Source organism: Plectropomus leopardus, chromosome 10 (assembly GCF_008729295.1).
Source record: "Plectropomus leopardus isolate mb chromosome 10, YSFRI_Pleo_2.0, whole genome shotgun sequence".
NCBI lineage: Eukaryota > Metazoa > Chordata > Actinopteri > Perciformes > Serranidae > Plectropomus > Plectropomus leopardus.
Window position 1 is genome coordinate 25,970,615 of NC_056472.1, and position 12,982 is coordinate 25,983,596.

Sequence of the window (12,982 nt, forward strand, 5' to 3'; positions counted from 1 at the left end):
GAAAGCTTTCGGGAAATTTTAATGTTTCCATTAATATGTGATGACGCAGCAAATATGCAAATGAGCATATGATGTCATCTGGTGACTTTAAGCAACTTTTGGAACAAGTGCTGGCTACTTTTGTTGGAAAATAGTTGGTAACACTTACTGGCTGCTGACTCTGTATTAGCCTACATACTAAACTGCTGTCTGAATGCGAGAATGATATCAATCTTCTTACCTAACTCTACATTAAAGTAAATAGGCATATTTCCCAAAATGTTAAAGTCTTGCTGAATGAGAGAACTGGTTTATACAATGTACAACTGCTGTTGTTCATGTCAGTACCATTTATTGGTCTTCACCTCTGAATAACTGCAGTTCTTTGCATATTAACAACAGCTCTCCATCTGCTTCTAATACTCTGGTGCAAGTTCGAAGCCATAAAAGAGAACTTTCTATATAACTTAACAATAAACTAGGGAGGGTGGGAATGACCTTTTCTACTGAATTAATGAACAAAATATGATGGATGCTACCACTGTGCCTACTACTAACATATGCACCAGAAAAACTATCTTAGCATCCGAGCATATGCACAGTTAACAGTTATGTGGTGCACAGGCCTACTGTACCTTCAGACAGACCAGAGACCAGACAGTCAAAGCTTACTGTTATGGACACTAAATCCCCTCTTATCTTCTCACCTCTAGCAAGTGCTGCCCCGTTCTTTTTTTTTTTTGTCGTTTTTTAGCTTCCTCTCTGCCCTCTTTTCTGCACCATAACAGGGTACCCATGGAGTCTTAAAAGCTTTAAAAAGCCTTGAATTTAATATTCTAAAATTTAAGGCATTAAAACGTCTTAAAATCTTCAACAGAGTCTTAAATTTTGTTTACAAATGTCTTTAATTTTATCTTATTTTATAATGTTTAATGTTGTAAGAGTATAGACACATGCCTCATAAAGCTACATAAACCACATATGAAGGTGAGTATTACTAGCATATCTTATTGAATTCAATTATTTGGTAAATAATTATTTGTAGGGCTTAAAAATCTACACCGATTTTGCATTGCATCCTTCAGACGTTTGCCAGCATGGCCTTGAAGTTGGAATTAATTTCATTCAAGGTAGTATTAAAAAGGTCTCAAAAATTCTTAAATTCAACTTCGAGAAACCCGGGGGGTACCCTGATAACCTCTCCACCATGCTCTGTTTCTTCCTCACGCCGTGCTCTTTTACTCCCTTCAGTTCACTTATTAAAATTTTCCTTGTACAAAAGCCTCCACTTTGTTTCACCCCCGTGCTCCCTCCACCTCTCCCTCTCTCCTCTCGGCAGGTCACGGCCAGTGTAATTGTGGCAGGTGCGACTGCAAGGAGGGCTGGGCTGGGAAGAAGTGCGAGCATCCCCTGTCCTGCTCCCTGTCTCTTGAGAGCAGTTTGAGGAAGTGTCGAGGAACGTCCAATTTGCCCTGCTTCGGACGAGGTACCTGGTCTTTCGATCAGCTCCTGTTGCCATGGTTACTACAAAAGGCCTGTCCTCACCTCTTGGTGTAAAATAGGCCATTTCCAGTGTTTCTCATATCTTAATCCATCCTTAAGAGAGCTGTAAAGACACCAGGGTGCCCAGCAATCAAATTTGATAGCATCTTAAAACAAGCCCTAAAACGAAATGCATCCAGTCAGTGCATTTACTGTGTTGCATATTGTATACATGAATACATTTGTAGTTTGTATTACTGCTTGTAAATGTGTTAGTCCTTTCTATGCATTTGCTCTGTTATGTGCACTCATACATGTGTATTTGTGCGTGTGTGAGATTAAGGTGCACTGTTTGCCTGCAGCAATGTAAGCCACATAGCTGAAACAGCTCTCTCAATAGAGCAGGCCGTGGGTCGATGTGTCTAGATTTATTACACTGCACTGTATGCTTCATTAGTGGCCCTTCTGGACAGAGGAAGCTTGTTTTCTCTGAGCCTCCAATTGTTTGGCCTAATACTAATATTAGATCACATATTGAGGCAACACTGGAAGCCCGTGCTTACAAAAACAAAAGTCCAGCATGTGCTTTCCTTGTAGTCCCAGTCATGCACCCTTGAGCCTGTTGATTGATGATAGTGAGGTGAAAGTAGGGGAAAAGATACACTAAGAACAGTAGTGTATATTTTGGCCTAGAAAGCCAATATGCTATAGAGGCTATTTATGTGTCACTTGCACAGTATCTGCCTGTTGTATGTGCAAAGTAGAATATATTAAAATGCAGCTTTTTGCATATGACATCATACATTAGTCAAGATGGAAAGCATGCAACTGGAGGCAAAAACTACCAACACTGTACAAACATCTATTAATCATGCAGTTTACAGCTGTTCAAATTAATCAAATGTGTTAAAAAAAACAAGGGCAACTTTAAATGATGCAACTTTTACGACATAATGGGAAGAACCTGGATGCAAGATGCAAGATGCAACTTTTTTTACCCACAATCCAAAATATTAGTTCCATTTTACCAGACCTAAGGGAACGGCTGACCAAGTAGAAGTAAAGTAGTTAAAGTTAGCTAATGTTAGCCAGTAGCATTAGCCTTACAGCGGTGCATTTTTGTACAGAGTTGAAATATAAAAGATAGTTATACTCAAGCACATTTACTCACTTGACTAAAAACAAGACAGGGATTGTTTCAGTCTTAAGATAATAATGGAGACGTCTATTGAGAAATTGTCAGAAAGAGATTATGCAGTGGTCTCATTAAGAGTTGGTCTACTGACAAATACCTGTTATAACAGAACAAAAGCTTGCAGGTAATCAATGTGATTAGTCATCCTGCCACTGCTATTTTCTTCCATTGAGCATTGCTGAACGCCTCTGTTGGTGACTAATTCTTGATTACGATGGTTCCATTCAAAACTGGTGGAAACGTTGGCTGCCTCACTAGATAACACCACAGTTTGAAGGGCCCTGAACAGAACCGGTTCGAGCCAGAGCTGATTTGTTGGAAAAGGGGGTAGGCCAATATGAGCACCATATTAACAAAGCATTTCTCCACAATTGCTCCCGTTTCATGGTGGATCAAGAAATGTGCGAAATTATAACAACATTGTTTTTACCATTTTTGCCATGAATTCTTGCATAGGAGTAAAACACACAGAATCTTTATATAATTGGTTGAGTGAGGCCATATTATTAAGATCACACTGAACTACTACAAACGCACACAGCCCAAAGCCTCTCAGCCACAGAGAACTTGAACTCTGACCTCAGACTAACAAATTCTAATAATTTCAAGTCCAAGTGGACGTTTGTACCACATTTGAGGAATATCCCTCAAAGTCTTTTTGAGGTATCACATTCTCGTGAATTAAATAGGCGTGAAGTCACAGTTACCTTTAACTTTATCCACCAAAATGTAATAATTGTCCAAGTGGACACTTGTACCAAATTTGAAGAAATTACCTTGAGGTGTTCGTGAGATATTGCATGCGCACAAGAGTGCGACAGACAGGGTCCCAGTGACCTTGCTTGATCTTTGACCACCAAATTCTAATCAGTAATTTTTTGAGTCTAAGTGGATGTTTGGGCCAAATTTGAAGAAATTCCCTAAAGGTGTTCTTGGGATACTGCATTCTTGAGAATGAGACAGATGCAAAGTTACAGTGACCTTGACCTTTGACAAAGGAAATCTAATCATTTCATTGTTGAATCCTAGTGGATGTTTGTGCCAAACTTGAAGCAATTCCCTAAAGGCGTTCTTGGGATATTGCATTTACAAGAATGGGATGGACGGACGGACAGAAGATCCCAAAAAATAATGCGTCTGGCCACAGCTGTTGCTGGCGCAGAGGCATAAAAAACTCAGTCATCTATTGAACAGCCTACTTAAAATTACATCAGTCACAAGTTAATTCATCCATAGAATTGCCAGACAACAAAAAGCAAAGCCAAAATTATGGTAAAGCTTTGCCAGACAGCTGTTGTGCCTACATCCAGAAGTAACAATGCACTATGCTTGCGTTACTGTTTTTACCAGACTGACTGACAACCTGCATTGTTCCAAAATACGCTATGGCCATTTTTTAATAAGATAAATTGTCTAGTAGCTGTGCAATGCACTCTTGGAAGTCTTCTGAGGCATCTCTTGTACCTGTGTTTTACACTGATGCAGCAACCTTAATCAATCAGCTTCACAGTGCTGTATGGGGCATTGTTCAGTGCACCACTTTTCTATTCATTTTGCTCATTGCTGTAATTTTCTGGGGAATACCTATCAGTGTTCCTGTTCCTGTACTTCAGAGTGAGAGGACAAAAAGAAAAGGTACAGTAAAGCCTGCTCTATTCTGTTGGCCTAACGGTAAATCAACTTTGTAATGTGGTTGACAGTGGGCGTCAGTACGTGGAGCGTAACCCGCTTGGTCACAGGGCTTTGTGGATTTATCAGAGGTTAATTTGAAGTATTGATTTCTTGTTTCATTTGACTGTGAGGGGAAGTCACCGGGGAATCTGCAGACTTTGAGCCACTGCTGTGTTCCAAATGACAGGAGGGAATATGTGCGACTGTAGCCCACTGGATGTTATAATATTGGCCATAGCAGGTGCAGATAATCAGACAGTAGGCCCATGGGCAATGAGATGCAAAGGGCCCCACCACCTCTCCTACACAGAAGCAAGACACACAGACCTTGTGTAATTTTGATATTTTTCTAACTCTTTGTAGTCATTTGTGTCTGCTTGTGGTTGTTTTGTGTCTTGTTATGGTTGTTTAGCTCTCTTTGAGGTAATATTCTGTCTCTCTGAGATAATTTTGTCTTATGGGACAATTTTCTGTCTCTCTGAGATAATTTTGTGTCTTATTGAAGTCATTTTGAGGCTTTTTGTCATTTTGTCTCTCTTTGTAGTCATGTTATGTCTTCTTGTTTCTGTTTTTTTGTCTTTTTGCAGTTGTTTGGTAACTTTTAAGTTATTTTGTGTGTCTCTGAGGTTATTTTGTGTCTTATTGTGGTAATTTTGAGTCTCTTTGTGATAATATTGTGCCTCATTGAGGTACTTTCGTGTCTTATTGAGATAATTTTGTGTTTGAGTTATCTGTGTGTCTTATGGTGTAATTCTGTGTCTCTTTGAGACATTTTTGTGTCTTATAAGGGATTTTTTTTGTAATTTTGTGTGACTTTGTAGTCTGTTTGTGTCTCCACATGGTTGCTTTATGTGTTTTTGTGTCATTTGGCTCTTTTTGGGGTAATTTTGTATCATATTGAGGTAGTTTTGTGTCTCTTCAAAATACTTTTGTGTCCTATTGAGGTAATTTTGTGTTTATCTGAGGTAAATGTGTCATTTTGTCATTTTGTGTCACATTGAGGTAATGTTGTGTCTGTGATTTATGTCTTTTTTGGTTGTCTTGTGTCACTTCGTAGCTCCATGTCTGTTTTGTTTTTTTTGTTGTTGTTGTTTTTAAATCTCTTCAGTTCCTTTGCTTCTTTTTTAGTGTTTGGTCTCTCTTTGTGGTCATTTTGAGTCTCTTTCTGATCAGTATGTGTTAATTCAAGTCACATTTTGCAGGTTAAGGCCGAGGGCCCCTGACACTTTGGCCCCATTTGCCACATTGTGCCCATTCAGTAATCCCACCGCGGGCAATAGACTTTCCTCACACTCATGGTTAGGAAAGCTACATTACCATCACCATGAGCCAACAATGAAACAGTGACAACAATATAGTAAACAAAGCTCACAAACTGTCACTACTATATGAAGCCCCAACCTTGGGCTAAGTGCACTCTGCAAACAGAAGCAATTTGTTGCCTTTGAATGCATCAACTATTCATTACATATTGTGTCTGTTCCATAACAGACTTTGGTTTTGACGGCCTCAAATCAATTCCACAACAACAGGGTTGAGCAGGCATGGTGGCCCCCCTCACATAATGAAACAGCAAAGATTAACTTGTGCTCGGAGAGTTAATTAGCTTTAATTCCTCCAGCAGTACCTTTAAATTATCTCCAATTGCTGCAACAAAATTGAACTTTAAATTACCCTGAGCAATAGAACAATTAATGGGATCCATAAATTCTTCCTTTAAAAATTGCATTTTGTTTCAGCCATCCCAGTCTATCCAGTGACAGTTTAAAGTGTACATTCACACCACAGAGTGCACTGTGTTGGAAAAATATTTTCCTATGCATATACCTAAAGAAATATTTTTAAATACATAAAACTGTGAGACACAGTCGGATACAATCATGATTTGTAATGCCTGCTGAGGCCAACAATTTATATCTGTTATATAATAAACAATAAAGAGAAAGGGCCACTATGCATGCATGCATACTTTAGTGTTTGGGTGGCTCGGTTTTATTTACTTTCTTTACTTATTTACTTGGTTTTATAACTTTCTTTTTCATAGGATGCCCATTAGGTTTAATGTTTGAAAGATCACAATGGTTGGAAACAAACAATTCTAACTTTGCAAGGCTCTGATGGAAGGGAAAGGATGTGCAGGGAAAGAAAGGGGAATGAGAGTGAAGGTCTGTGAGGAACAAAATGGAGAGGGACAGGAAGCAGGGTGGGAGCGTAGGAGAGGGAGAAAGAGAGAGAGAGAGAGAAAGTGAAGGAGACAGACGTAGAAAATCACTTAGGCATGGATGAATGCGGCTGGTAGAGATGGCAGCTTGAGCGGAAAAGCCTTGAAATTTGAAACAGCAGCTTCAGAGCTTTTCTTCCTGAGAGGTGAAGGCAAAACGCTTGTGCACATTCTTTATACTGCGGTATTTCCTCAAGGAAACACCTGCTTTCAACATCTTTCTGCTGATTCTTGGGATTCCTTTCTCTGCTTTCTGAAGTGTGGCCTGTAGTAGACTATGTGATCGTTAATATTTAATAGCAAACACACACCTTTTGCATTACTGTACTCACTCAAGTGGAAATCCAGAAATGTATGATTGTACTACCACAAACTTAAAAAGGACAGATTAAACTAAAGTTGCCGCCTTGGCTGGTTGCTTCTGCCAAGACAAGTTGCAGTTTACATCCATGTCTGTACAGATACACAGTGAAGCATGCCTGCCAACACTCCCAATTTACACAGGAGTCTCCCCATTTTTAACCCTTTCTCCTGCCCTGCTCCCAATTGCTAAATTCTCCCGCTAATGTTGTATTTGTAACTTGCAATTGAGTGACAATGCATCTCAGACAATGCTGCAGAGCAATGCAAAAGTAATATAATGTATAGTGTAACTCATGACTTTCTTAATGAGTAATTAAGTAAAGTAATGCATTACTCTTTTCAAAAGTAACAACTAATGTCTTATGGTATTTCTTTTATTACCAGGGTTTCATAAGTCACAAACCTAAGGAACCAATTCTGTCAACTTACAAGAGGAGCTATCTATCATTGTTTTTGCAAGTCAAGTTTCATTTTTAACTTGTCAAAGCTGGTGATCAGGGACAAGGTTCATCTAAAATATGCAACCAAGAAATTAGCTGTTTAGTAATGTAGTCATGCAGAAGACTCATGTTATCTTTTACATTTTAAAAGCAGAGTTAAAGGTGCGTTGGTATGTTCGTGCGGCAGGCGAGCAGCTAAAGGTAGGACTTATTTGTTTATGAATACATGCATACTTAGTGACATGGAGTTACATTAAAGCAATTAAAGACACGAAGGGATTTTCTTTCATGGAAGATCAACTAAATACATACTTTTGATGACAAAGACAAGTACTTAGGGGTTTTAATCAATGCCTTGAGAGGAACTTTAAGAACAGTTGTTTGAGCCTCTGTGATTAAAGATGTGACATTAATGATGTTGCACTGGCTTCAGCCAGAACTTCAGCAGTATGTTTGTTAATGTTGGCATTTACAAAATCAGACCCTTTGTTTCTGTAGCAATGGATGGTGTGAGTTTTGCTAAATGGATTGATTAGTGGTAGCTGGCTTTTATTGTGCACTTTGTTGCATGTGTTTTAAACAACTATGAAGCACTTAATACATCCTGATTCTGACAATACACCCGTTTGATAGGTGCTTCACTTTGGGTGCTAATGGAATGCTTTCATTCACACCACAGGATGAGACAAAGCACAGAGGGGGCCGTCATTTAACTGGATTTATTAGATTTGGTGTGATGCTGGACTCATCGCAGCTGTCACAGAAATGAAAATCAAATCAAATCAAAAGAAAAGGCAAGCTTTGAACATAAAAAGGCTGCCAGAGTGGTTTTAAAACTGCCAAATCACAGGTGTGAGGTGATTTGAAAATTTTGTGAAGAACTTATTTCTAAATAATCCAAGTTTTAGTCCAAGTCACTTTTTGTTTTAAGTATTGCAGTTAATATCAGTGAATACATTTAGATTTTTACATTGCAGCCTACATATTTTTTTGCCAAATAGCTGTTTTTGTCTGACCTTGAAGATGATAAAAGCGTAAATGTTGGTGCAATGCAAGAGCATTTTTTTTTTTTTTTTTTTTGTGCTTTTACCTTTGTGTTAATTTGGCAGCTCTTCGGTGAGAGTGTCACAGCTGTGGTTGTGTTTATGCAGATCAGCCAGTGCAGCACAATTTTGGTCCCCATTTTGGCATACAAAATGGGCATGCATTTCCACTGGGTTCAGAGCACTTTACTGAAAATGGAACAAATGTGACGCAGTCTGGTCTCACACAGACATCTCCAAAATCACATAAATCTTTTATATTTGTTCAACTTTGCGGCTTTCCCTCTTGATTTGAATTCTTCCAAGCTCACAGATAAATGTACATCAAAACACTACTTAAGAGTGCCCCCGTACAAAGTGACATTAAAGGTTGATCATGCAGAATGCATGATGGTTGAGTTTGCTCATGTTCTATCTGCTGTAAGTCTTGGAAAATTTCGCATGATTTAAACAGGGCGGATACTTACAAGAGACCTATGCTTTGCCTTATTTTCTGCAATTTAATGTTACAATTTAATGTCACATTAAATGTGACCAAACTGTTAAATAATGGTAAACATGTAAAATGAATCACTGTGAGCAAAAACTTGAGGCTTCAGACTGTTCTCAATACTGTTTCCAAGATTTTGTTCTACTCTTGAGAGAAGCGGACATCAGCTCGGGACCAATTTCTTTATTATCTCTTCCACACGTGCTGCTGCAAGTGTTTACATCACATTGCTAACACTGCTATATGTAGCTACATGCTAACACCAGGGAAATCAGTAATCTTGTTGCAGATATTGTTCATTTCTCTCCAACTTTGGATCATATCCCTGCTGGGACATGTCTTTTACTGGTGATTTTTAACCAGGGAAAGTACTGCCATACACAGCCATTCTCCTGCTGCAAGAACGCTGCTACATGTAGCTACATGCTAACATCAGGAAAACATATAATCCTGGTGGTGATAGGATAGGATAGGGTAGGTTAGGATAAGATTAACTCCCCAAAGGGGAAACTCATTTGCCACCATGGTCAACATACAACAAGACATAAGACAAGTACAGTACAACATACAACAAATAAATACGGACCCAGGCATAGTCACTGAAGGTGCGCAATAGTCCACCACAACAACAGTAGCAAAATGACAGAAAAGTAAATACTATTAAGGATGTGCAATTTTGCAATATGAAAATTTAACCATGCCAACCCTGGCAACGTGCCATATTGCCCTGTTACTGAAGTGTCAGCCCTATTACTTGAATAATATTGTTATATAACTAAAAAATTAAAATACAAATGTAAAATCAGCGTATTTAATATGTTAGTAAAGGGGATCAGTAATCCTCACAAAGAAACTGGGGTGTTTTTATTACGTTTTGCTTTTTCTTAAACAGAAGGTGCTGTAAATGTGCCCGCTGTAAATTAGCACGTTCATCCCTGAAAAAAGTAAACGTCTCAATAATCTCACGTTACAAACACACTTAGTATAACAAGAGGGATTTTATCTTTCAGAGTACGTCAGATTTGGCACGTTTTCATAGAATAACCCAGCTACATGCTAATGTCAGGAATATATGTGACATTTTGGTTATAGATGCTGATACTGATACAGATTTTGGACTTAATTCGTGCTGGAACATGTCTCTGGCAGTGCAGAGACGCAGAAATACGAAACACCTGGAAATGCTGACTACACAGGGCCGGCATTAAAACAGACAGGCATTAAAACAGAGTGTTATAGACAGAGGGTTAATACAGGTGTTCTGGCTCAGACGGTATGGGGAAGATAAAGGTTTTTGGCCATTCAAGAATGTAAACATGTTTTAGTAGAAACACAAAATATGAAGTATGAACCTTAAAATGAGCATAATAGGTCCCCTTTAAATTAAAACATTGGTAATAGCACTGACAGCAAAACAGCTTTTTCTCTGCAAAATGTATAGGTTCATGAAGTCATTTATTCAGTCTAAAGCAGGCCACATTGGTCACAATGCGACTCTGTTTCTTGGAAAAAAGCAGTTTTCCCTTGGGAGGAGTCTGCTCGGACTCTCCTCCTCCTTAGCAAAGTGGAATAAAAGGAGCTGACTTGATGGACCATTATTCAAGCTTATCCTACGACTTGCTGATTAAGTATTCATCTATTTAACAATATATCAATCATGCTCTCGCCTCTTTCCAGCTAGTGCTGCACTGCAACACCACTGAGCTTGCACCTCTGCTCACCAAGATGGCAAAAAATGAGTTTGCCACACCCTCACCTCTTCTGTGTTTGCACATACGTTTGCGCCCTGTTTTATAAAAATAGAGCCAATATGTCTCAGACTGGTGTCTACTGACGTGACTTTGTCATTAAGGTGTTGTTCACCTTAGACAGGATGACAAATTAAACATCAACACACACGCACACTGGTGTAGACGGTTTGATGAGTACAGAGATAATCGATAAGGCAGGGGTGTTATGACATCACCGGTTGCTAGGGTAACTGAGTCCCCAGAGCAGATGGTGGTATGTTATATGTGAAGCGGGAAGAGAGGTTGCCAGTGTGTATGTGTATGTGTGTGTGTGCAGTCATAAAAAGTGACAGTGATGTGACATGGGCAACACATTAGATGACGCTGTCAGTCGAGTGGCTGTCTTGCAAATTCATGTTCGGCACTATTTATTGCCCCTAATTTCCCTCAATGAGTCATCAAGAGATAAAGGCAAGCACATTCTCATTACGGATATGTTTTAGATGTTGTTTAGTGTCACTAAACGCAAAATGCACCCAGCAGGGCTGCAAACAGGGAAAACACTCAGAGTGAATAATGATTGTGCAAGACGGACAAACCCAGCTCAATAAAACACAGGAGAAAAGAGAAAGAGAGGCATTCAGTATGCTGTGTTTTAACCATCTGTCTTCACTGAGCTGGGAAATTCCCTTTGTGCAATTATTTTTCATGGCGGGCCTGCTTACCTGTTTGTAGCCCTTCTGGGTGTCTTTTGTTTGGAGCTTTTATGAATAGTAAAATTTAAAAGATGTCCAAATGTGTGTGTGTTACTCCTTTTTCAGCAGAGCACAAAGACAAATGCACATTTTATGGTAATTCGACTTATTATGCAGTATTACCTTTGAGCTCTATTTAAGATGATAATAAAAATGCACTCTGCATTCTAAGTTGATTACATTTCACCGCTCACATTGTTGCTAATGTTCTATTATAGTAAAATTGTTTAAGAAACAGATTTCTGTTACTGTAAGTAAATTACTTGGAGATAAAATTCTGAATACATACAAAAATCTGTCATAACAGGTGTGAGCATTTAAAGAAAAGGGACTGTGGTTTTCGCTTCTGAAGACGTCCCTCCCTTTAAAGGAATACTTCAGCAAGAAAATAATCATTTGTATATCAATTACTCGCCCCATATTATGTTGAATTTGTGAAGAAACCTTTCTCGCATGCCTCCACTGTAAATGAAGAATCCAAAAACAAGTAAGCTGAATTAAATGGGAGGGGGGGCGCATTTAACAACAGCAAATCTATATCAAAACATCCATTTACAAACTCTCACACAACTCATACCATGTAATCCAAGTCTCATATGCTCTGTACTTCCCAAACACAATGCATTTTCATTCAAATGTTACTATTAAAAACACTTTCGCATACAAGTTGCGTGCCACAGCAACTGCATGCATTTAAATATCTTGTGGTTTTCACGGAGCAGGGTTCAAATGCACGTGCTTGCTCAGATGTTCTACTTGTCCGTGCATGAGGCTGTTTATGTGGAAGTGTTTTAAATAATAAGGTTTTAGCTTTCATTTGCACACAGTTTTGTTTTATGTCCATATTTCTATATATTTTTTCCTTGTGTTTAATGCAAGAAAAATGAATTTTGAGTGTTTTTGACTTCCAGTCGTGGGTTATGCACATGCAGCAATGGAGAGACAAAAAACAGGACCAGTTAATGCATAGCAACAAATACGTGAGAACACTGGCCTGTCTGGTCTGTAGCCAGTTTAGAGAAATGTGTTGATTAAAAGCATAATACCTTCTATGTGCTCTATGGACTAGCATGTTATCAGTGTTAGCTGACTAAATATGCCATTGCACTTTTTAAAATTTGGAAAAATAATGGATAAATAGAGCTGTGTTAAGTTTTTAAACCTGTTAGTTTATTCTTTTGTGTTAACACTTTCTGCCACAAAATGCATATGACCTCTAAAAAAATCCCCCCCCCCCCATACTCAAGGCAAATTCTGGACTAACAAAAAAAAGTTGAAGGAGGAATTTCGGAAACAAATTAGAGATTTTAAAGGTTCTCATAGGAATAATTCACAAACCTACACAAAGGTATTAGGAAACGATGTGTTATAATGCATGTGTTTGAGAAGTACAGAGTACAAGAATGGATAATTGAGACTTGGGTTGTACTGCACGAGTGTGTCAGTGGGTGTCTTGGTATAATTTTGCTTTTGTTAAATGCGGCCCCCATTTACTTAAATTAACCAAGTTTTTTCTCAGCTTTTGGATTTCTTGTTCACCATGAAGACATGCAAGAAAAATATTTTTTTTTCCTGAATTCAGCATAACTCGGGGTAAATAATTTATTCACAAA

At 38.6% G+C, this 12,982-nt stretch overlaps 1 protein-coding gene across 1 annotated transcript in view; it reads left to right on the plus strand.

The window, feature by feature from the left end:
- The window catches only part of itgbl1 (integrin, beta-like 1), a 67,695-nt gene that overhangs the window by 31,091 nt on the left and 23,622 nt on the right, over positions 1–12,982 (plus strand). Inside the window, exon 7 of the mRNA XM_042495170.1 lies at positions 1,319–1,465. Coding sequence (XP_042351104.1) covers positions 1,319–1,465 — 147 coding nt within the window. The remainder of the gene's footprint in view (positions 1–1,318; positions 1,466–12,982) is intronic.